Below are 26,855 nucleotides of genomic sequence, written 5' to 3' on the forward strand. Positions count from 1 at the left end.
TCTTTACAACAAAACAAGTAAAAAACAAGCAACCATCTAGGCATAATTATTATTATTATAGAGACGTATTATTATTACTGTAGGCTACAACAGTAGCTTTATATATTGTCAATTTACTCATGTAAACCAAACATTTATTTTAATGGGCTGCCATGAAGATCTTTGAGTGTCTGTGTTTATGATATGACAGTATTCTCAAATGAAACGGTAAATTCTCATGAAGTGACGGTTTATGCGTTCGTGTCCTCATGACACACAGCAGAGACTACAAAACAGCGAGCTCTCGCGCATCTGTGCCAGTCACCCACAGAGATGTAGATTTTGCGGGAGTAATATTTAAATAGTATTTTGCAGTTTAATATTCACAGACACTAGTATATATTCGGCTACTGTCTGGAGCCCTGCGCTTTGACTTACACGGAAGCGACTGAACGCAGCTGCCGGTACTGAATATACTCGAGAGTCTGTAACTACCGGTACTACAGAGACATACTGCTAACCACTGATCTATAATATAGTAGCGGCTTCACTGTGTTTTGGCAGTTTAGAATGTGATGAGTGATCCAGTCATATATAGATAAGGGCTGCTAACGCGTTTTCATTTCTTCTTCGCTGCTCTAAACAGGGGTTGCTTGTGGCAACACAGCACAACTTCCTGTGTTTTCAATGCATTTTGAGCAGCGAAGAAGAACCGTGCAGCGGTTAGGCAAAGCTTGCGGTCATAACTAGGTCTTTTTTAAGAAAATGGTATCGGATCGGTATATGGGTTCATGTACTCGCCGATGCCGATGCCAGAATTTGTTGTGGTATCGGAGATATTTCCGATACTAGTATCGGAATCGGAACAACTCTATGCACAACACACACCTGCTGCAGGACTCCTTAGAGTCTGCGTCTAAAAAGTACACTAACAAGAGTTGGAAGCGTAAGCACCAAATCAAATGAACGTGGCTGCATTAGGACAGTGCAGCAGGTTAACGTTAGGGAGAAAGGGGATATAGTTATAGCTTGCTATAAGAATATTCTAAAGGACGTGAATTTATTATTATTATTTTTTTATTATTTGCTTCAGCTCAATGTAGCAGTAGAGTTGAAATAAATAGTAAGTAGTCAGGCAAAATAATGTTTGGTAGCTTGAAGCGCCAAAATCATAATGCACAAACACCTGCTGCAGGACTCAAAGTCTCTGTCTAAAACATTACACGAACAAGAGTTGGAAGCGTAAGCGCCAAATCAAATGAACGTGTCTGCATTAGTACAGCTAAGCACGTACCAGAGAGAGAAGGGAAAAACGCCTACTCACTGTTATAGATTGCTATAAGAAATATTCTGAAACACATGAGCTCTTCCACTTAATTGTTTCAGCTCAATGCAGCAGCAGAGCTGAAATAAATAGTAATTAGTCAGGCAAACAAATGCTTGGTAGCTTTAAGCACCAAAGACCATAGTGCACGACTTAACATTCTCAAATCAGTGCTCAACTCTCATATTTTTTTAATAAATTTGAGAAAATACTTTATCCAGGGAGGGAGTAGAGCAACGGTGGATATTATATCAGTAAGCTCGCCCCTTAACCCATAGCTTATATCTACAGATTGTGTCGTCTGTGAGCTCAAGAGCCAGGGGCTGCTGTAGAGTATTTATCATCCAATCCGCAGCCGAAAGAATCGATTGCGAGCTTCCGAAGCGGGAATCAGATATGACTAACCACCTGACTCACGAGGCGCTCTTCTGCTGAGCACGCACAGTCTGGGGAATAGAGCGAGAGTAAAGGGGATTAATTTCGTTCTTTCACTCTCTGAACACTCAGGCTCATTGCTGTCACCCCAAGCGTCGAGCTCGTGTGGCACCTCGGCAACCGCAGAAATAGAACAGCGGGGGTTGAGCGAACAACTCTCCTTCCTCAGAAAGAGAGTGAGTCCAGAGTGCAACTTACTTATTTTCATACACAGATATCATGGATACAACAATAGATAAAGGCCGCAAAGCGGTCTTCCTACCTGTTTCCTCTTGAGTCAGTGTAACATGCATCCATACATACCAGAAAACTCATTGCATCCGCCTTAGAGGAGTAAAGATTTATAAACTGCTTATAAATAGATGGCTTAGAACACAAGAATCTCTGTCCTATGGGCAACAGATGATTCGCTTCCTTAAGGAATTAAAATCTGATGAAATAGCGCTCTGCACGCATATATGAGCATACGTATGGGCGGTGCTAAGCACTATTGGCCATTAAATTGGCGTGATGGTATAAGGGCTTTAGACATTCGTCACACCGGAGGTGTTCCCAAAGCGATGATGTCATTGCAGCATTGAAGTGAACCTATGAAAGGGAACAGCGAGTTTCAAGAAGTGTCCGACTTCAAAGGTCTTTTTTGAACCCTCCCCTTACTGCAGCCGCCTACTTTCACCTACATTTCAGGCGAGGCAAGGCGCATCTCAAACAAGCCTAGTGTGAGGTGGCTTGCGCTGCAACGAAAACCTCTGATTTCTGTTTTACAGGTAGGCTGGTGAGAGACTTGTGTATGAATGTTTCTGATATTATTGTGCATGTTCCTGAAGTGTTTACATAAGAGTGTGAAGTGTTTTCTATTAATCTTGCTATGCATTGATTTGATGAACAGAGATATTGTTACAATTATTTCACGCTGAAATGAGGATATTTGCATGTTAAAAAGCAATATTTGACACTGTACTCTCGCATAATTTTCACTTGAGTTTGGAAAGCGGGATTTCCTCATGAGTTATACATGCTTTGTCCGGAATTTTGTAGTGCTGTCCGAATTCTGAGTGAACTACTTGATTCCCTACATTTGTCCACTACTTTTTACCCACAAGTCATTCAGATTTTGAGTGTACAACCGATGTACAGTTTCTGAAGCACTATTTCCCACAATCCAATGTGAGTAGCGTCGAGCTGGAAGCGAGAGCAGGAGCGGGAGTGAGCGAGTTTGAATGAGTATCTTTATTTCTTTATTTCTGTTTTAACGTTTTTTCATACATTATTCATATTAAAATATGTTATGTAGGTAATAACTCAGTTTAATATTTTACTAATTTACTGAGGTGGCATTGTTGTTAACTTAAAAAAAATATGATAATTTGGTGGATAATTAAAAAAATGTTAATCACAGTAGTGTATTCATGCTGAAGTAAAATTAACGGTCAACTGCGGCTCTACAAGCATCTTATCTGAGCTCAAAATACTGCTTGAGCGAGTGTCAAGATACTAAAAATTATAAATACATAAAATTATGAACATGAGTTTGTGTTTATTTTTGTTCTCAGTATTTTAATAGCATTAAATGATTATGAACATAAAAGCATTATAAAAAAAAAAAAAATGATATACTATCGATAAAACCACAAAGCTGACGCGGAGGTATGTATAATTGCAATAGAAAGTTATTTTGAGTATTATTGCTATCAATATTATTTTCTAAAATAAGGTACATGCAATATAAAAGAACATATGGCGATGTTTTTTGCAAAAGCTCCAAGTCTCACGTGCAGCCCAGAGGAAAGGAAAATCAAACATGAGATCTCCTTCTCAACTCACATCTTTCTCCTAGACAGAAATGAGATCAAGTGAACATCAAACTGAGACATAAGGCTAAGTCTCCTGCTTCTCACATGTTTCTCCTGAGACAAAAAATGACATTCTTTCATGTTTGTCTCCTCTAAAGCTTCATAAGAGATCTCGGCAACATCACTCACTGTGCTCAGATTATTCTCCTTAGATAGAGACAGTCACATTCTCACATTTATCTCCTCTAAATCTTCATAAGAGATCTCAGCTACATCACTCACTGTGCTCAGATTATTCTCCTTAACCAGAGACACTCACACTCTCACATTTATCTCCTCTAAATCTTCATAAGAGATCTCAGCTGCATCACTCACTGTGCTCAGATTATTCTCCTTAGATAGAGACACTCACACTCTCACATTTATCTCCTCTAAATCTTCATAAGAGATCTCGGCTACATCACTCACTGTGCTCAAATTATTCTCCTTAACCAGAGACACTCACACTCTCACATTTATCTCCTCTAAATCTTCATAAGAGATCTCAGCAACATCACTCACTGTGCTCAGATTATTCTCCTTAACCAGAGACACTTACACTCTCTCATTTATCTCCTCTAAAGCTTCATAAGAGATCTCAGCTACATCACTCACTGTGCTCAGATTATTCTCCTTAACCAGAGACACTCACACTCTCACATTTATCTCCTCTAAATCTTCATAAGAGATCTCAGCAACATCACTCACTGTGCTCAGATTATTCTCCTTAACCAGAGACACTTACACTCTCTCATTTATCTCCTCTAAAGCTTCATAAGAGATCTCAGCTACATCACTCACTGTGCTCAGATTATTCTCCTTAACCAGAGACACTTACACTCTCACATTTATCTCCTCTAAAGCTTCATAAGAGATCTCAGCTGCATCACTCACTGTGCTCAGATTATTCTCCTTAACCAGAGACACTCACACTCTCACATTTATCTCCTCTAAAGCTTCATAAGAGATCTCAGCTACATCACTCACTGTGCTCAGATTATTCTCCTTAACCAGAGACACTCACACTCTCACATTTATCTCCTCTAAAGCTTCATAAGAGATCTCAGCTGCATCACTCACTGTGCTCAGATTATTCTCCTTAACCAGAGACACTTACACTCTCACATTTATCTCCTCTAAATCTTCATAAGAGATCTCAGCTACATCACTCACTGTGCTCAGATTATTCTCCTTAGATAGAGACACTCACACTCTCACATTTATCTCCTCTAAATCTTCATAAGAGATCTCAGCTACATCACTCACTGTGCTCAGATTATTCTCCTTAACCAGAGACACTCACACTCTCACATTTATCTCCTCTAAAGCTTCATAAGAGATCTCAGCTGCATCACTCACTGTGCTCAGATTATTCTCCTTAACCAGAGACACTTACACTCTCACATTTATCTCCTCTAAATCTTCATAAGAGATCTCAGCTACATCACTCACTGTGCTCAGATTATTCTCCTTAGATAGAGACACTCACACTCTCACATTTATCTCCTCTAAATCTTCATAAGAGATCTCAGCTACATCACTCACTGTGCTCAGATTATTCTCCTTAGATAGAGACACTCACACTCTCACATTTATCTCCTCTAAAGCTTCATAAGAGATCTCAGCTACATCACTCACTGTGCTCAGATTATTCTCCTTAACCAGAGACACTTACACTCTCTCATTTATCTCCTCTAAAGCTTCATAAGAGATCTCAGCTACATCACTCACTGTGCTCAGATTATTCTCCTTAACCAGAGACACTCACACTCTCACATTTATCTCCTCTAAATCTTCATAAGAGATCTCAGCAACATCACTCACTGTGCTCAGATTATTCTCCTTAACCAGAGACACTCACACTCTCACATTTATCTCCTCTAAATCTTCATAAGAGATCTCAGCTACATCACTCACTGTGCTCAGATTATTCTCCTTAGATAGAGACACTCACACTCTCACATTTATCTCCTCTAAAGCTTCATAAGAGATCTCAGCTGCATCACTCACTGTGCTCAGATTATTCTCCTTAGATAGAGACACTCACACTCTCACATTTATCTCCTCTAAAGCTTCATAAGAGATCTCAGCTACATCACTCACTGTGCTCAGATTATTCTCCTTAGATAGAGACACTCACACTCTCACATTTATCTCCTCTAAAGCTTCATAAGAGATCTCAGCTGCATCACTCACTGTGCTCAGATTATTCTCCTTAGATAGAGACACTCACACTCTCACATTTATCTCCTCTAAAGCTTCATAAGAGATCTCAGCTGCATCACTCACTGTGCTCAGATTATTCTCCTTAGATAGAGACACTCACACTCTCACATTTATCTCCTCTAAAGCTTCATAAGAGATCTTGGTAACATCTTGCACCGTGCTCAGCCCTTACGAAACAATAATATATGGGAATATATTGACAAATATATAATGTGACATATTACATAATACATTTCCAAATATTATAACCGGTGCTAATATTTTCACTATACATCAATATATGCATTGACAATATAGTATGTATTGAACATATAAATATATTTAGAATCAAAGACTAAAATAAATCTCAGATTTGATCTTTTATTGGTTAAATTGCATATAGAGGTTTCCACATAAATGTGAATTAATTTATACACATACGTATATATATACTTATTCATGGAATGAGTCAAAGCAGATTTCTGGTTCCTTGCATGATTTGCATGAATATGAATATAGGGGGAGATCTGCTAGTATTTATTGTTGTATTACTTTGAATTTTAGAAGGGTTTGTGGTGTGTGTATATTCATGGAGATACTGTGGTGCTGAACAGTAGAGCCTGTATATAGAATAACGATTGGACAAACACTTGTAAGATATGATATGTTTAAAAAATAATGGCTGGGCACTTCTTACAGTGATTCCCTAAGTGCTTTAGTATAAGCAGGTGTGCTATTTTAAACTATATATGTTCGAAAATATAAAACATGTATGCAACAGTTCGTAGAGTTGGGAAGAAGAAGGCAGGAACCGGCGAAGATTTAAAGACTTTAATCCAAATAAATAAACAAACTGAAAGTAATGCGGTAAACCCCTCATGGAGGACTGCCACGCGCACACATAATAAAAGATAAACAAAACACAACGTAAAATCCAGGCCTGGTCCTCTATATTATTCTGTATTTTTAATTTACAATTATTTAATTTAAATATATTTATCCTTCATATAATAGGAAATATATTTTCTTTCCGTAAAGGTGGCTATTATTCTTAGCTAGAGAGTTCATTTTTCAATTTTATTTTAAACTCACAATCAAATGACATACATACATGATAATAAAACCCATTGATTTTACTACAGATATATTAAACAAAGAAAAATGTTATGTAGCAACCATAAAGAAATTTTATACAATTATATACCATACCATTATTCATCTACAATTACAACAAATTCTTGTTGTGGTTATGCATTCATTCAATCAATCAATCCCTTTCCAATGTGTTTGGGAAATGTGATGCATATGCAATGCCTGGCATTGAAGACAAATTTACAAACATTAGTTTGCTTAAAATATTTTCAAGAACTAGAACTTTTCTTTTTATAGGATTCTCAAGTAAGCTTACAATGTGAAAACAAGTTGCTCCTGTTACAATGTCCTGCTGGAGATCTAGTCCTGTGCATGACAATTCATTCACAAAAGCAAGATGTCTCTCATTTGAAAAATTGTCTCCATCTTTATAAAAGAAAAAGAAGTCAATTTGACCATAACATACTTCATTTCCATCATGAAATGTCACAGTGCAATTGTTTCTTCTTTTGGCTCTGACATACTGCTTTGATGAATAGACAGTTCGGCCTATCTGAACTCTGCTAAATGCCTTCACAACATTACTATGTAAGCTATGTCCTAAAAACATTTCTAATGTAGACATGTCTGCGCAATCCAGCAAAAGATTGAAGGGAACACCCATTTCTTTCACTCTAAAGGCACCTGTGTTTGAAAAACAAAAATGACTTGTGTCATTTGTCATCTTTCTAATGAAATCAGCAGTGGTATTACCAATTTTGGTGGTTTGAGCAATATTTGGGAGACACTGAATAAGTTTCACTGCATTTACCATTTGTAGAGGAATATTTTGAGTTCCATGAATGAGACGAAGCAAATGTCCATTTTTGTCCTCAAAGTGAAAGCAAGAATGGGTCCACAAAGGTCCAAGAGCTCTAACACTGTCTGCTAAATGAACTAATAAGTGAACATTGGCTGTCAGGTATCTGTCACCATAAAGCTCATTCATCTGAGAACAAAACTTCCACAGAAGTTTCTCAGCGTGATCTATTTGTGCAAAGGTTATGGAATCCAAAAGAAGAATGAACATTGCTTCACTTAGCAGCAGAAAGTGATTGTAGTATAGGTTTGCAAGAATACCTCGAAAAACTACTGGCCCAAAGAACAACAACATACACCGGTACTCTGAAGCTTTATAGTACATTCTGTGGACAGAAACAGAGCGAGGGAAACGTGTTTTAAATGGTGGTTGAATTTCACTCATGCGTTTGTCTACTTCACTAATTGATCTGACCATGCTAAAAGAACAGCGTGAGAATTCTGTGGAAAACCACAAATGCATCAAAAGTCGCATTACACCAAGAAGCACAGAATGCATGTAATCAACACCTGTGCCTAAGATCAAATCAAAGCTATTTACTGTGCTGAGGTATGTGGGACCCTTAACTCCACGCACTATGGTTTCTGAATCAAATGACAACTTGGCATCTTCCACAAATCTCGTATGAGTACGTGCAGGACCCTTTGGATCTTCAGTTTGAAAGGGGAAAGTATGCACATGTCCCCTTTCTCCTGTTTTAATTGTCTTGCCAGGCTGTTCACATTTTAAACATCCAAAATGTCCATTGTACTGAATAGTATTTAACACTAAAGCTTTTGCGGGTAAATCACAAGTACCTGCAATGGTTAATACTCTGCAAATAAAGGGACTATCTGATTCATAAAATTTAACAAGGACTCCATCTCTTTGTATATTATTAAGAGTGTCACACAGCGGTTTAAGGAAAGTCAGCATAGATGGTTTTGACTCACCAAACCAAAGACCTGCAAGAATCATGTTTTCTCTGTTTGTACGCTCAACAAAATTTAGTTCATTTATGATACAATAAAAAGGCCACACTGAGAATTTAGAGGACTTGAAAACAGGAATGCCATCTGTGTTCCAGAGTAAGGAAATATTGTGGGAATCACTAAGTAACCCACCACCTGCCAAAAACTTCTGATATACTTGTCCATCATATATATCCTCTACATTGCACTGGCCCTTTTTTTGTCTAATGAATCTAAATTTTAACTTTTCCTCAAAACCTTTTTTTGCGAACAATGCCTTAATTTGAGATTCAATTGGAACTTCAATGAAATATGAAGTTGATACCTCTGCTTCACAGACCTGACACTGGCCGTTATCGCTCTCTACTGACATGTAACAACCGTTGCAATATTTGTGCACAATAAATGAGGGACCTGCATTATCAAAGATTTGTTTGATTTTTTTTAGATTTCCCAGGCACTCTGTTTGATGTTCTACTGGACAATGCAGGGAGATCAATTTGACCAAGTCACTCAGGGCTTTCCCTGTAATTTTGTGTCTATTAGCAAAAGCTAGTATAATGAGAACGCTTTCTGCAGTAGATACAGGAGCATTTTTGTAAAGTGAACAATCACCAGGATTTTCCTTAAATTGAATTTCTGCATCATCATTAAGGTCATTGTCAAATAAAGTGCCATCATTCCAATCAGCATCAATACCATAGTGAATAGGATCAAAATGTTCCACATCACAATCAGTAGTGTACGGAGTGTAGTCTTGTTTTGTATAAAACTCTTCATTAACATTACAAAGTTCAGGTCCGTACATCATAGAAGATCCCTCTGTCTGAGAAATGCCATTGTCCACTCCAAGCACTTCTGCAGAGCAATCATCTGCTCTGTGGATTGACATGTCTCCTAAGGTTGCAGTGTTTTTTTCCTGCAAGAACAAGAACAAACACCAAAGTGTGCAAACTTTCAAAAAACAAACAAACAAACAAACAAAAACAATAAATTCTCACTTTGATGATTTTTCTTCTATATCTTTTCATTTTTGATTGGTCCTTAATTTTCCTTCTCCAACGAGACTGATTAATTGTTATTTGCGCCATCCTTTCTCTTGTGACTCAAGAGTATATACTGTACTACTCAACCAAATAACTTGCTTAAAAAATTAAATCAAACAATACTGTGGCAAGTTTATTTGCACTGCTTCTTTTATAAATTAGCCAAACACATCTGACATTGTTAGCTAAAGTATTTTGCCTCACTTGGCAGTATAGGTGTTGCACTGATTACATCAGGTGTGCAGTTTACCTGTGAGCAATGATTGCCATGAATGTCATGGTGCACTTAAACAAGTAGGAGATGGTTCAAACCATAGATACAAATAACCATAAACACAACATTTATATTGCCCATTGTAAAAACTGGCATTTTACCACCAAGTGTAATGACACTAAACAGTGAGGGAAGCAGAAAGAGAAGGTAAGTAGCCCACAAAGATCTTTTTATTAGGCATAGTTTATGGTACTGAGAATTTGGTCTTATCCACAGAACAGAGATCAGTGTGATGGAGATACCTAAAAGAATCCGTAACCCAATCAAAAAAAGAAAAGTCAGTGAGCCAGTCACTGCCCTACAAAATGAAGAACAAGAAGGTAAATAAGTTTAATAGTTTTGACAGTCAATTGTATTAAAGGCTTCATTTAAATTAAGTCTGTACGTCAATAAGCCTTTGTGTGTCCCTTAGGCTTGCCTTGAACCCATGACTTTTTGAATTGCTGACACTGCCAATTAAGCTATGCTTGCTTACAGTGTTTGGGAAATTTGTGGTGGTTGGATGTTAACTGTAATGTGCATATGTATTGGGGTTTATTATGAATCAAAAAGCTTCAATGTTGTATTCCTAGTGACTATTTATTGACTTTGGATTTATTCTTACAATTACAGGACTTTATGTTTTTCTAACATTTGAAGATGGATATACTGCAATAATTTGTAAGACCTGCGACATACTTACAGAAAAGGAGTCGCCAATTACTAGCTTTGAAGGACTCATTCCAGGAGCTCGAGTTCTTGCAAGATGGTCAGACAACAAATTTTCAAAGTCAAAGAAGGACTGTCTTCGTCTTTTCCATCTACTGTTTGATCAGTCCTTCACTCATGAAGAATGTTCAAACTCTGTAGCATTTGGAAAGCATGGCAAAGTCCCAGAGGGCAAGACAATTTTGGATAAAAGTAAAGTAAATGGAATACTAAGTAAGTTCCTAAATCCTTTTTATCAAATGTCAACTTCATGTTCCATACATTTAATCTAATGTTTGGTTATGTTATAGGCACAATGGGATTAAAAGTATAGTTACAGTATTTCCCTTGACCAGTTCATGTAACATTTTTCCCTTTTTCCCCAATTGTAGCTTATGTCATGAGCTGCAGCAAATGTCATGGATGGAAACCAGTTGAAAAGTCAAAGCTGAAGAAAGCCCTTATAAACAAGTGTCGCATGAGATCAACTTAAATGTTTATGTAATTGTAGTGTTACATCAATGATGTTGTGTCATTTACTGGTATTTTATTTTGCTGTTTCTGTATTTAAGTATCTATATGTAGCTGTGCTGCAGTCTAGAATTTTTTTTTTTTTTTTTTTTTTAATGCTGCTTATAAAGTGTAAAAAAGAAACTATATATTTTAGTTTGATATTGTAGAAAACTTGTTTCTCTAAGATTAAAATATGTCTTTACAGAGATTGCAAAGTCTAAACATAACTCATGTGCAGTATCTAACACTATTTATTTATTTATTTATTTTTATTTGAAGTGCCTTGTAAAAGATTTCCATATTGTATTTTCTTGCCATTGTATTAAGCATGTAAAATGAAACTTGAAACCTACATGAGCAAAGAAAATGTTAACCTCATACTGAGCACAGTAAAAGCAGCCTAACGTCTGAGCAATAAAACTTTCTGCAAGACACTAAAGAGCTCTCCCATCTTCATTTTAATACAGTCTCATGGATGTCTTGTCTTCTCCAAATTTACTTTAGTCTCATTTATGTCTATTTGTATGTTCCCTGGGCAATTTTATGAGGAAAACGTGAAGTCAAATCTGAAACCTAAAGTGGACACTGATGAGAATCACAATCATAAATGCTGAGCTTAGTAAGAGCAATCTCTGAGTGAAAACACTTTCTCTAATTAGTGTTGAAAGAGATTACAGCAAGACAATAAAGAGAGTTTTAGGAGAAACATCTGAGACACTGCTGATACTACAACAAGAGCTAAATAAGAATCTCAATTAAGTCTCAGATATTTCTCATGTCTCAGTTGTGTCTACTCTTATTTCTCCTAATGGATTTTAGGAGAAACATCTGAGACACTGCTGATACTACAACAAGAGCTAAATAAGAATCTCAATTAAGTCTCAGATATTTCTCATGTCTCAGTTGTGTCTACTCTTATTTCTCCTAATGGATTTTAGGAGAAACATCTGAGACCCTGCTGATACTACAACAAGAGCTAAATAAGAATCTCAATTAAGTCTCAGATATTTCTCATGTCTCAGTTGTGTCTACTCTTATTTCTCCTAATGGATTTTAGGAGAAACATCTGAGACCCTGCTGATACTACAACAAGAGCTAAATAAGAATCTCAATTAAGTCTCAGATATTTCTCATGTCTCAGTTGTGTCTACTCTTATTTCTCCTAATCGATTTTAGGAGAAACATCTGAGACACTGCTGATACTACAACAAGAGCTAAATAAGAATCTCAATTAAGTCTCAGATATTTCTCATGTCTCAGTTGTGTCTACTCTTATTTCTCCTAATGGATTTTAGGAGAAACATCTGAGACACTGCTGATACTACAACAAGAGCTAAATAAGAATCTCAATTAAGTCTCAGATATTTCTCATGTCTCAGTTGTGTCTACTCTTATTTCTCCTAATGGATTTTAGGAGAAACATCTGAGACACTGCTGATACTACAACAAGAGCTAAATAAGAATCTCAATTAAGTCTCAGATATTTCTCATGTCTCAGTTGTGTCTACTCTTATTTCTCCTAATGGATTTTAGGAGAAACATCTGAGACCCTGCTGATACTACAACAAGAGCTAAATAAGAATCTCAATTAAGTCTCAGATATTTCTCATGTCTCAGTTGTGTCTACTCTTATTTCTCCTAATCGATTTTAGGAGAAACATGGGAAGACAAAGCTGACACCTAATTTAGACAATAAAGAGATAATTCAAGCTTCTCTCATCACAATCTCAGTTTTAACTCTCTTAGACATCTCTCATTTGCGTCTATATTTGTTTCTCCTAAGGAATTTTAGGAGAAACATCTGATAAACAGCTGACACTTAATCAAGAAACATAGGAGAATCACAACTATGTCTCCTGAGCTTAGAAAAAGCAACCAATGAGCAAATAGTTTTTCCTCTGGGAGGGTATACGCCACTGTCCGAATCTGTTCACTTATTTGTTCACTCCTTAATGATATAGTGAACTCAACTTGCTAATTTATTGACTTCTTTAAACAAAACTTTAGTTAGATAACTGACAGGAAACATCAGTCAAATAAATGGGCAAATAATAGGTAAACAAGATTTTCTGTACCTGGCAGAACTTGTTCTTGCCTTTACATACTTCAGCTGACGTGTGACACAATATAAGTTGTGTTTTTATAAAAAAGAAAGTACTGTATGCTTTTCTAGGTAAAGAAAAGAAAGCAGACAAATTGAAGTCTTGTTCCAGGGTGAGCTGATTTCATAATGTTTTTTGCACAGTCAATCAATTTCTTTTACATAATATAACATGATGATTTAAATTACTTGACTCCTTTCACGTGTATTTGAGTAAAGGAAGTTAATATTCAAACCTTTTAAAATGACCTTTACTTTCTATTCATAATTACAGCATGCTTTAAAATGTGATGACTGAATGTTTTTCAGATCATTATGAGCACAGTGACATCCAGCTTGAATAACTGGCAGAAGAAGAAGCTCTGCTCATTATTTAACCATGCCAACCTCAGCCTGCTGTTCAAAGCCAGTGTGCATGGATACAATGTCACTACATTTCACCAAAAGTGTAATACTCAGGGGCCAACGGTTATAGTAGCTTACAATAAGTCTGGATATGTTTTTGGAGCTTTCACTAGCAAAAATTATGCACAGACCTCAGAAAAAGTTGTGGATGATAAAGCTTTTCTCTTTAGCTTTAATGACAAAGAAATGAAGGAAGATCCTCTGCGTGTTTTCAGTGGAAATCCTCAGTATTCTTTCACTGACAGTGGCCCAAACTTCCACTCTTTAGTGTTTCTTTACAATAACACAGCCACCGTCCTCAGTAATCCAGGAACATACCAATTTGATCCACAGAAGATGCATGGGAATGACTTACAGCTGACAGAATGTGAGGTGTACAGAGTGGAAGGTTTGTATTATTTTATGCTATTTTTCACATATTTGATGAGAGAGTAATGGCTTTCAGTGATGGTTGTGTGAATAACTTGTGTTCTGGTTTGGATTCTCACCAGACTGTGGAGGACTCATGGAGAAACCATGGAGAAATGTGCAGTGGAACTCTGAGTAAAGCAAACCACATGCAATGTCTTCAATAAAATATTTAGTTTTGTTTAAGCTATTAAACAATTTTAGACTGACCGTGTCCCTATGAGTGCTTATGGATTCTGAAATTGACAATAATAATGTTTTAGGAGGAGGCAGGCTCTATTGAGCACCATCTCTGGCTAGAAGCCTTCTGTTAGCTCAGTCAAACAGGCTCGGATTCTACTGGTGGGTCCTGTTGGTGCTGGGAAATCGAGTTTCTTCAACTCTGTGTTCAAGGGTTACGTGAGCATGCAGGCCAACACTGGCACTGCTGGCACCAGTTTGACTACTCAGGTACACATAATTATTTAAACTTCTGTTCTCTAAATATTGTGTGTCAAATACTAGTTATGCTATTGTTGTTATAGACTAGTTATAAAAAAACTATATAATAATGTAAGTGTGTAGTGAAAATAACTAGTAAATATTTGTGCCATGTAGTTTCGTACCTACTACATCAAGCCAGGCAGCAGTGTCAGCCATGTTCCCTTCATTTTGTGTGATACAATGGGTCTGGAGGATGGTGTGAACACCGGTCTGGATGTAGATGATTTTGCCACAATTTTGAAGGGTCACATCCAAGACAAGTATCAGGTGAGAACTTTAGGTACAGTGTTTATTTAAATGGGTCATATGATGCGGTTTCAAGTTTTCCTTTCTCTTTTGAGTGTTACAAGCTGTTCGTGAATAGATAAGAGACAATAAAGTTGCAAAGACTATAGTCTCAAATCCAAAGAGATATTCTTAATAAAAGTTTAGACTCATCCACGCCCTTCTTAAACTTCTTGTTTAAACATGTCTCCACATGTGTACACCACGATGTGGGAAGATTTACATAATGCTGTCCAAATGTTCACGCAAAGAAAGAAGACGTAATTTTGATTCTCGCTGTTGCCATAGGCATCAAGGTCTGGAGAAGCTGTTTAATTGTGAAAGGGAAATCAGTGGTTAAATTGAGTTTTGAGCAGCGTAGAGTAGCGGTTGTTGTTTGTCGTTCCTTCGATCACAGATGTAAACATGGTTTTATGTTCATGAGGAGTGATGCAATGTAATGTGTAAAAAGACAGAATAAGTTATTATAATTCATAATTACGTCCACACTGGATGGAACAAATGGCTTGTTTGTAATGGGTTTTATTGTTTTTGTCTTGTCGCGCCTGTGTTCTGACCGAAACATGCATCACAGTAAAGCAAGAGGCTTAACATATTCATCACACGCTTGAGGCATTGAACTGGTCACAACGCACTGGATAGCTGGCCAATCAGCGTACACCTTGCTTTTCAGGCTGACGAGCTTTGTAAAAAAACAGTGCATTTCAGAAAGGCGGGGCAAAGAGGATAAACAATAATGAACAGTATGTGGAAAATTATGTTTTTTAACCTTAAACTGCATAAACACATTTCATTACACAAAATACACAAAATAATGTTTTTTTTTTTTTTTTTTTTTTTTTTTTTAGCAACATCATATGACCCCTTTAATAGTTAGGTCTGGAAGATCAATGATCAATGTTTTTATTTTTATTTTTTTTCTGTCGCGTTAAGATGTTTTAATGATATTCTATATGATAATTTTTCTCAGTTTAACCCACTGACGCCTATACAGCCTGACTCCCCTCATTTCCATAAATCTCCTGGGTTGAAGGACAGGATTCACTGTGTGGTGTATGTGATTGACATCAGCAAAGTCAAGCTCCTCTCTGACAAAACGATTGAAAAGTTTGTGGCTTTTCGAAAGAAAGCCAACCAGCTAGGTGTGTAACAACTTTGAACAGATTTTAATTAATTTCAAGTGACATGATGAAATACTACCATGTAAATTATTGGAATGCAATCTACAGCACAATATCTGTATGTATAGGGGCAACCTCTTCACCAACCTGAGTTTAAAGATAAAGTTCACCCAAAACTTTTAATTCTGTCCTCATTCACTCACTTACATGTTGTTCCAAATCTGCATGACTTTCTTGTGTTCTGTGGAACAAACACCAAAAAATATATTTTGAAAAATGCTGGTTACTAAACCGTTTTGGTTTTCATTTACTTCCATTTTATGGACAAAAGTAGAATTGAAGTCAATAGGAATATAAATAATTTGTTACTTAAAATGTTTCTAAATATCTTATTTTGTGTTCAGCATTTGAAAGGAATTATTACAGGTTTGGAACAACATAAGAGTAAGTAAATAATTACAGGATTTTATGGTGGACTGTCCCTTTAAATCCCACGCTCAAGAGCACATCTTGCATCTTTAATCATTAGGGGTACATCATCCATAGGATAGTGGTCTCTGGGATGTGATAGCATATAAGGTATTGTTCTGTACTTCAGGTATTCCTCAGCTGGTTCTGCTGACTAAGGTGGATGAGGCCTGCCCTTTAGTGGCAGAAGACCTGAAAAATGTCTACCAAAGCCACTATATTAACAAAATGGTATGAATTAATGTATTTTAGTTTGTAATAAGTATTTTTTTAATGTATTGTTTGTTTTACATATAGTCTTGGTGAATTATTTTGTGACAGATGGAAGAGATTAGTATTCAGCTTGGAGTGTCTCTGTCTGCTGTGGTCCCAGTGAAAAACTACTGCCAAGAACTGGACATAGACCCTCAAACTGACATGCTGCTTCTAAATGCTGTGGTGCAGATGCTCAGAGCCGCTGAGGGCTTTTTTGATAATTTTTACAATCCAGAAGACAATTCTGAGTAAAAAAAAAAACATTTTCCCTGTCTGACCAAATGTTTTGGAATATAATAAGTACACTGAAAAAATAATAGGTGTAGAAACAAATTTGCCCTTTAACCTAACAAATAAAAAAAAAACATTAAAAAAAAACAATAAAGCACTGAATTATAGTAAACATCATAAAATCAAGTAGAAACACTAATATATCTTCATGTTAAGAAGCTTTGCAAACTGTCTTTTTAAACCATAAATTGTGCAGCTGTAATTGTTGTGGTTTATTTACAACTCTAAAACTTGTTATTAAATGCTGAGATTAAAAGATTGTGCCTTCAGTCAGTGTATAATATATATATATATATATATATATATATATATATATATATATATATATATATATATATATATATATATATATATATATATATAAATCATTATGCTTATGTTAATTAAGTTTCTTCCTAAACCAATTCTTTTTATCAGCAAGTGTGACTGTGATTATGTTCATTATGTAAGAATCATTCAAAGCTAATAAAAATGGAGGCTTTTTAGTGGAATTAGAATATTTTATATTTGAAAGTCCAGTTTGTGCCTGTGGTATTTTATTTGCAGCCTGACAGAATTTTATTAGATTTTTTTCAAAAATCATGTTTTTATTGTGTTAGTTAGCGGTATGTTTGTTGTTTTTGTTGCTTTTATTTTTACTTAATCAAAATAACCCAGCTGCAGTTTGATTGCGATTGATTGGAATGCACAATGGAAAAAAACAAACAAACATTGATTTTTTTTTTAATTTAAAACATTTTAAATTTAATTTTAAAATTGGAGTAATCTGTTTTTTTTTTTTTTTTTTCTTATTAACTCTTCTTATTATGGATCAAGTGGATTTTGTGAGGGGGAAAATATTTCACCAAATTAAAAAGGCAAAAGGACGGTCTTCTGTTGTTCCTGGCACACGTGATGTGAATTAATTTCTGATATAGTTAGGCATCCTCTCTGAAATATTTTAATATACACAGCACCCCCCAGTGATGGTGTGACAATCTTTTATTCTCCCATTGACAACATCCACAAGTCTAACAAGGATAAAACATATAGTTAATCTGAAAAATATAAAGGATGCTAAATGTTGAATTTATTTATTGATATTTTTCATACATGTGGAAAGATCTATGAAAGTAGTTATGGTAATAATCCATTAAAAATCTCAATGTTATAGATGTATAGTTAAATGTGAATTTGACTAACATTCCTCTGTCTAAATACTATTTTGTGTTCTGACATCTCATTTTATGACAATAGATTCAGACAGGTTGTTCACCGTGTGTTGAGTGTTTCCTGTCACTGTGGGCCGCAGAGCACAGTAATACAGAGCAGAGTCTGATACAGCAGCAGAAGAGATGATCAGATCCACACTCATATCTTCTTTTCTGGAACTGATGGATATTCCAGAAACTGGAGGATTAGCTTAAAATAACATATCCTGAATAATCCAGGATGAGGAATTGTGGTGTTAAACATGCATATTGTTGATACCAGTGAAGACTTTCAACAGAACCAGTGTAGTTACAAGAGAGTTTCACTCTCTCAGTCTCAGTGGCTAATGCTGCATCACTGTATGGGGTGATGACATCTTTAGCTCTGTTTCCTGCAACAAAAGATTATTTAAGAATGTTTAAAATGAGATACTGTTATGCAATGATAATGATACAAGAATTTACCTTGTGTTAAAGTCAGCAGTATAAGCACACAAGTGAACATGATGATAGTTGCTGCTTGCCTCAGTGATCTGTGATGCTGATTATCACTGAACTAACCTGTTTCACAGCCCTGTGTTAAGCTCCGCCTTTTGACATAACCATCTTATAAAGCACATAAATTAGATATATTATGATGGATAGATACCTAAATCTGATCGCACTTGTCATTTTTTTTCAAAGTAATGTCATTTTGCACAGTATTTTTCAGATTTTCTGTAGCAGAGCATGTCTCCATAGCACATCCCCTTAAAGATACAGTCTTCTTCAGACAATCTGCTGTAAGAGTGATATTTGTGTTTTTATATTATTTCTAAACAAACATCCTTAAAACAACACTTTAGTTTGAATGCAAAAATAGCTCTCGGAAAATGCTAGAGCTATTTTTCATAGTAATAACTGCTGAATGAAGTTTTATGCTTAATTTCATTTATCTCAGTTAAATTTTAGCAGGTGTTAATGTTATTTACAGAGGTTTTGTGGTTAACATTAAGTGCAGCTGTGGTTTGATTTCTAGCTGTTTAAACACCGTTCAAAGCAATTATTTTGTGTGTGAGTTTTTGTAAAGCCTCTCAGGCATTTTATATCACTGGGCTCCAACTCTTAGAGCACAATAATAGAGAGCTGAATCTGACAGAGTTACACTGTTAATAGTGAGTTCAGTGGATTTTTGGCCTGTAGTCGTCTGAAACCGACGGTCTGGTATATCCTCACCGCTCCATGATCGAGCACCTTTACGCAATATAAACTGAGGTTCATTGTTGGGATACTGTTTGTACCAGTAAAGCATAACATAACTGCTGCTTGTATCATATGAGCAGCTCAGTTTCACAGACTCTCCTTCTTCACTGATTATATCGTCCTTGACTTTTGGTTCAATGCTGTCAGCAAATACACCTGCAAGAGAATGAATTATATTTCATAAAAGTTGTATTACTCCTTTGTAGCAATATACAGTATGTCAGTTTTCTGATTTAAAATCAAGTGCACTTTACCTGGTACTGTTATGAGAATCAGTAGAACACATCTCTCCATGGTGAGAAATTAACTTATAAATAAGGCCTATCAACATATGCTTGATTATTTTAAGTTAAAGGTAAATGTTTGAATGTAATGGAAAGTCATTTGTGCTGCTATAATGTCTGTAAATGTGGGTGTGGTTTCTGATGTTTAGACCACCTTCTGTCTTTCCACATTAAACCTGAGATAACTGTCAGTTAACAGGATTCCCTATTGATCTGTTATATTTACATCTTTGATTATCCTGCACTCTGTGTGTAGGGAAAATACCTTAAAAGTTAAACATCATTGACTCAGTTCAGGCTGAATGTATTGTTTCTGTTGTAACTTCATCACCTTGCGGCTGATGACAAAAATTTACATGTATCACAAAACTGGTAAATGCTCCAACAAAACAGTATATGATAATTGTTAACTTTTCGTTGTCACCACAGAAATTTCAGAAATATTTTCCCAGGTTTACTCTATTTTGGCTTACATTACTTTTTTGAAGACTATGAATGAAGTGTCAGGGTCTTGGCAAGGAGGAACTCAGGTGCAGACAGGATTTACAACACAAACAGGTTTATTTACAAAAAGGGGAAAACAAAACCCACGAGGGGGAAAACAGGACTAGGGCAGATACAAAAATAACTAAACAGGACTGATAAGGCAAGATAAACAAAGACTCAAAACTAGAGAACACTGACTACAAATAAACACTCACGGTATACAGGACACAGTATCTTAAAGGGGTTACCAGGGTATTATCACGAATCACAATCACAATCCTTAGGGAACAAATCTCAATGAACCGACGCAAGACAGAGCACACTAGGAAAGCTAAATAGGGGGAACAATCAAGACACGACAGGTGGCACAGATGGGACAATCAAGACACGACTAGGTTAACAAGGGGGGCGGTGTACGTCTGTATTTTGAATGCAAAACTCTGTAATTCCATATCAGAATTATATTTTCTTAAGAGATGACGTATAACTGTGTCACTGCAGATCTGTAATAGTCTTTCAGGTTTTTTTTGTTGTTGTTGTTGGTTTCTTCTAGCACACAATGCTGAACAGTATATTTCATATTTATATTATAATATATGTAATATATATATAATATATTCAGAAGCAGTTTATGTTACATTAATGTAGTATTGCTGTTGGGAGGGTTTTTGTACATTGGTTACTTAATTGTAGTCAGCGTAGACCTATTAGGGATAGAATTGAAGTTACTCATAAATTAAAATTTACTGCCAATTTACTCATCCTCAGCCAAAGTTTATTCCTTCAATGGAACAGATTTGAAATTTTAGAGTTTAAACAGCTGATTAATACATCACAATAATCCACATGAATCCTCCAGTAATTCAGTTAATGATTTGAAGTGAAAAGTTGGGTGTCTGTATGAAGTCCATCATTAAGACAATATAACTTGAAATCATCGATTCTGAATAAAAAATTACTCCATAATACATGATGTTCACTCTTTCTAACAGTTTTTGCTTGTAAACAGTGTCAAAGTTAAAGCATATGTCTCTCCTTCTTCAGACAAGATTACTTTTTTATTGGAGAAAGCAATATTATGCATAGAGGACTCATAGTTTAGGTTAAAGCAATGGCTTGAAGCTAATGCCTCTTAATAATAAATCTGGCTATTACAAATGCACAGCTTTTGAACTCACATTCAAGTTTATTTGTATAGCGCTTTTTACAAAACAAATCGTTACAAAGCAACTTTACAGAAAATTATGTTTCTACAATATTTAGTAGTAGCTAGTAGTTTGTGCACATTTGACAGGATTTTAGAAAAACTAAAAAATTATAATAATACAAGACGTAGTCAGCTAGACGATGAACTATCAATATTATTAAGTTATTATATGATTAAGTCACACAATTAGGAATAATTGTTAGTTCTGTTTGTTCATTCAGGGTTAGCATCATCTGGGGTCCTCTGAGGGTCAGCATCATCTCTTCTCAGGTGTTCTGGATCCAGACTGGAGCTTGTGTAAATCCTAGTTACCACGGGATGTGAATCCCGTGGCAAAATATAGAAACAAAATACAGACATCATTAGCATAGCTGCTGATCCAACAAAGTAAAATTAGTTTAACCCAAGGTAATGAATAAAAATGCACCTTTGATCAGATGCAACTACACTCACAATTAAAAAGATACATTATTCGAATGCTTGGCGAAAGAGATGTGTTTTTAATCTAGATTTAAACAAAGAGAGTGTGTCTGAACCCCGAACATTATCAGGAAGGCTATTCCAGAGTTTGGGAGCCAAATGTGAGAAGGCTCTACCTCCTTTAGTGGACTTTGCTATCCTAGGAACTACCAAAAGTCCAGCGTTTTGTGACCTTAGGGTGCGTGATGGGTTGTAACGTGGTAGAAGGCTAGTTAGGTACGCTGGAGCTAAACCATTTAGGGCCTTATAGGTAAGTAATGATAATTTGTAACTGATGCGGAACTTAATAGGTAGCCAGTGCAGAGACTGTAAAATTGGGGTAATATGATCATATTTTCTTGACCTCGTAAGGACTCTAGCTGCTGCATTTTGGACGACCTGTAGCTTGTTTATTGAAGAAGCAGGACAACCACCTAGGAGTGCATTACAATAGTCCAGTCTAGAGGTCATGAATGCATGAACTAGCTTTTCTGCATCAGAAACAGATAACATGTTTCGTAGCTTGGCAATGTTTCTAAGATGGAAGAATGCAATTTTGTAACATTGGAAATATGATTTTCAAAAGACAAATTGCTGTCTAATATAACACCCAGATTTCTGACTGTAGAGGAAGTAACAGTACATCCGTCTAGTTGCAGATTGTAATCTACAAGATTCTGTGTAGTGTTTTTTGGTCCAATAATTAATATCTCCGTCTTATCCGAATTTAATTGGAGAAAATTCTTTGTCATCCAATCTTTTACATTTTTAACACACTCTGTTAGCTTAGATAATTGGGAAGTTTCATCTGGTCTCGTTGATATATATAGCTGAGTATCATCAGCATAACAGTGGAAGCTAATTCCGTATTTTCTAATAATATTACCAAGGGGCAACATGTATATTGAAAATAGAAGGGGACCTAGGACGGATCCTTGTGGCACTCCATATTTTACTGATGATAAATGAGATGACTCCCCATTTAAGTAAACAAAATGGTAGCGATCGGACAGGTAGGATCTAAACCATCTTAGAGCCTGCCCTTGAATACCTGTATAGTTTTGTAATCGATCTATGAGTATGTCATGATCTATGGTGTCGAACGCAGCACTAAGATCAAGTAAGACTAGAAATGAGATGCAGCCTTGGTCTGACGCAAGGAGCAGGTCATTTGTAATTTTAACAAGTGCAGTTTCTGTGCTATGGTGGGGCCTAAAACCTGACTGAAATTCTTCATACAGATCATTTTTATGCAGGAAGGTGCTCAATTGAGCAGACACAACTTTTTCTAAAATTTTAGACAGAAATGGAAGATTTGAAATAGGCCTATAATTTGCCAGTACACTAGGATCTAGTTTTGGTTTCTTAATAAGAGGCTTGATAACCGCCAGCTTGAATGGTTTTGGGACGTGTCCTAAAGATAACGACGAGTTAATGATATTGAGAAGCGGTTCTTCGGCTACAGGTAACAGCTCTTTCAGTAATTTAGTGGGTACAGGATCTAATAAACATGTTGTTGGTTTAGATACAGTGATAAGTTTATTTAGCTCCTCCTGTCCTATGGTTGTAAAGCACTGCAGTTTATGTTTGGGTGCGATGGATGAAACTGAAGTGTTAGATGCTGTAGAATCTACATTCGCTATTGTATTTCTAATGTTATCTATTTTATCAGTGAAGAAATTCATAAAGTCATTACTATTTAACGTTGGTGGAATATTTGAATCAGGTGGCGTCTGGTAATTTGTTAACTTAGCCACTGTGCTAAATAAAAACCTTGGATTGTTTTGGTTATTTTCAATGAGTTTGTGTATATGCTCTGCCCTAGCAGTTTTTAGAGCCTGTCTATAGCTGGACATACTGTTTTTCCATGCAATTCTAAAAACTTCTAAGTTAGTTTTTCTCCATTTGCGTTCAAGACTACGAGTTACTTTCTTGAGAGAGTGAGTATTACTGTTATACCATGGTACAGTACGTTTTTCTCTAACTTTTTTCAATTTGATTGGGGCAACAGCTTCTAATGTATTAGAGAAAATAGTGCCCATGTTGTCAGTAATTTTGTCTAATTCATGTGTATTTTTGGGTACAAATAGTAGTTGAGATAGATCAGGCAGGTTATTTGCGAATCTTTCTTTGGTGGCTGGAACAATAGTTCTGCCCAGACGGTAACGCTGCGACATATAGTTAATATCAGTTATACGCAGCATGCACGATACGAGGAAATGGTCTGTAATATCATCACTTTGAGGTACAATATCTATAGAAGTAAGATCGATGCCATGCGATATAATTAAATCTAGTGTATGATTAAAACGATGAGTGGGCCCGGTGACATTTTGCTTGACTCCAAAGGAGTTTATTAGGTCAGTAAACGCAAGTCCTAATGTATCATTTGTATTATCAACGTGAATATTAAAATCTCCCATGATTAGCGCCTTATCAACTGTAACTAGAAGGTCTGAGAGGAAATCTGCAAATTCTTTTAGGAATTCTTTATACGGCCCTGGTGGTCTATACACAGTAGCCAGAGCAAGAGATACATTAGATTTCTTTTGCATGTCTGACAGAGTAACATTTAGCATTAGTATTTCAAAAGAGTTAAACCTGTATCCTGTTTTCTGGGTAACATTGAGAATATCACTATATATTGTTGCAACACCCCCGCCACGACCAGTCTGACGGGGCTCATGTTTATAACAGTAGTTTGGTGGAGTAGACTCATTTAGACCAAAATAATCATTTGGTTTTAGCCAGGTTTCAGTCAAGCAGAGTAAATCAAAACTATTATCTGTGATCATTTCATTTACAATAACTGCTTTTGGTGTGAGTGATCTAATATTTATGAGCCCAAACTTTAAAAATTGTTTTTGTTCATTTACTTTACATTTTTCTGGTTTAATTACGATAAGATTTTTTCTAGATCCTACATTATATTTATATTTATATTTTGACCTCACTATTCGGGGAACAGACACAGTCTTAATAGGTTTTACAGCACAAGTACTTTTATCATTTAAGCGGGTGGAACAAAACTCATCATAATAGTTATTTGAGAATTGACTTACTAGTCACATGGAGCGAAGTGTCCTGGAGATGTTGTCAGAGAGAAGCTCCGCTCCGACTCGACTGGGGTGTAATCCATCAGCGCGAAACAGTCTAGGACGCTCCCAGAAAAGATTCCAGTTATTAACAAATAGCAGTTTCTGTTCTTTACACCATGACAACAACGTTGATGTTCATTTATTGACTGAAGTCATGTGGATTACTTGTGGATTATTGTGATGTTTTTATCATCTGTTTGGATCTTATTCTGATGGTGCCCATTCACTGCAAAGGATCTATTAGTGAGCAAGTGATGTAATGCTTAATTTCATCAAATCCATTCCAAATTTATCATGGATAGCATGAGAACGAGTACATTTTTAGAAACTGTTGGGTAAACTGTTCCTTTAAAATATGAAACACAGTTTAATTGTTAGATACCCTATATTTATTCTCGCAAGTGGTGATTTTTCCATGGAAAATTTTATTTTAAGAGGCATTTGTTGGAAGATTTATTGTGAAGATGTATTAATTGTGTACAACATTTATTGAAATTAATCTTATTTTGAAGTTCTCTCCTCATCAGTTTTTTTTTCTTCCAGCAGGTGTTACAATATTGTGTTTATGAAAAAAAAGTTGTTGTGGTTTTACACAAGAAATGATTGTGGTTTAATTTTCCTTTGTTTCTTTTTTTTTTTTTGAGCCAAAAACTACATGTGAGTTTTTGTAAAGCCTCTCAGGCATTTTGTATCACTGGGTTCCAACTCTTCGAGCACAGTAATAGAGAGCTGAATCTGACAGAGTTACACTCTTAATAGTGAGTTCAGTGGATTTTTCTGATGTAGTCGACTGAAACCGAGTGTCTGGTATATATTCATATCTGCTCCATGACCGGGCACCTTTACGCAGTAAAAAATCTGGTTCTCTATTAAGATACTGTCTGTACCAGTAGAGCTCAACATTAACACTGCTTGTATCATACAAGCAACTCAGTGTTACACGCTCTTCTTCTTTTCTGTAAATATTAGATTGCTCTGGTTGAATGCTGTCAGATAATACACCTAAAAGACAATTGGACAGATTTCAGAACAGGTCACATGTCTTTTCCACTTATTCAAAAATACATAACATTTGTAAATGAAAATCACAATAACAACACAGTTTCTTAAACAAATGTAATGTTGTTGTAATGGAGAAAAATATGAGCATGACTAAATCATTTTAATATACATTATGTTTGAGTCAAATGTTTTATACCTGTTGCTGTTATTAGAATCAGTAGAAAGCATCTCTCCATGCTTGAAAGGTTTACTAACTGTCTTTGTAAAATGAAATTATGGTTTATGTATGTGGTGGCCTATTATGCAACTGCAATGTGGGTGTGGTTTATTTAGACAACCTTCTCTGTTTTGTCTTATTAAGAGCAGAGATGTTAAGATTGTGCCTTCAGTCAGGGTACATTCATTAAATTATGTTTATGTAACTATAATGATCATCCAAAGCTGGACAAAATAGAGGTAATTTAGCGGAGTTAGAATATTCAGTATTGTAAAGTGCAGTTTGTGTCTATTGCATTATATTTGCAGTCTACTTAAATATTTTGTTATGGTCTGTTGATTGACATTTATATACATTATTGATCAAGAACATTTTGTGCAGAAAAAAAAGTCACTTTCAAATCTGTCGCAAAATGCTTGATTTAAAAAATTTCACAATCCTCTGAGTCAGGTTTTACCCAAGGATTTTTTTATTTTTTTTTACTTTAAGGATTACACAGATGTAGAGGGCAATATGAACTGTCTTCCGTTATTCCTTGCACAGGTGAATTAATTTCTGGTACAGTTACAGAAGATGACCTCTCTGAAATGTTTCAATGTACACAGCACCCCCCAGTGGTGGTGTGACACATTTATTATCTCATTTACATAATCCACA

General features: G+C 35.9%; 2 pseudogenes and 1 gene segment (V, D, J or C); 1 reads left to right on the top strand and 2 right to left on the bottom strand.

Annotated features, from left to right (window-relative positions):
• Positions 1-2,453: 2,453 nt before the first annotated feature.
• Positions 2,454-17,298, top strand: LOC127951251 (interferon-induced protein 44-like; annotated as a pseudogene).
• Positions 17,299-18,196: 898 nt separating this feature from the next.
• Positions 18,197-18,708, bottom strand: LOC127951257 (T cell receptor alpha variable 14/delta variable 4-like; annotated as a pseudogene).
• A 582-nt stretch (positions 18,709-19,290) lies between these two features.
• Positions 19,291-19,739, bottom strand: LOC127951452 (T-cell receptor alpha chain V region RL-5-like). The segment is given in 2 exon segments: positions 19,291-19,601; positions 19,700-19,739. Coding segments are annotated over 2 exon segments (351 nt in total).
• Positions 19,740-26,855: the final 7,116 nt, after the last annotated feature.

Source organism: Carassius gibelio, chromosome B2, assembly GCF_023724105.1.
Source record: "Carassius gibelio isolate Cgi1373 ecotype wild population from Czech Republic chromosome B2, carGib1.2-hapl.c, whole genome shotgun sequence".
Lineage (NCBI taxonomy): Eukaryota > Metazoa > Chordata > Actinopteri > Cypriniformes > Cyprinidae > Carassius > Carassius gibelio.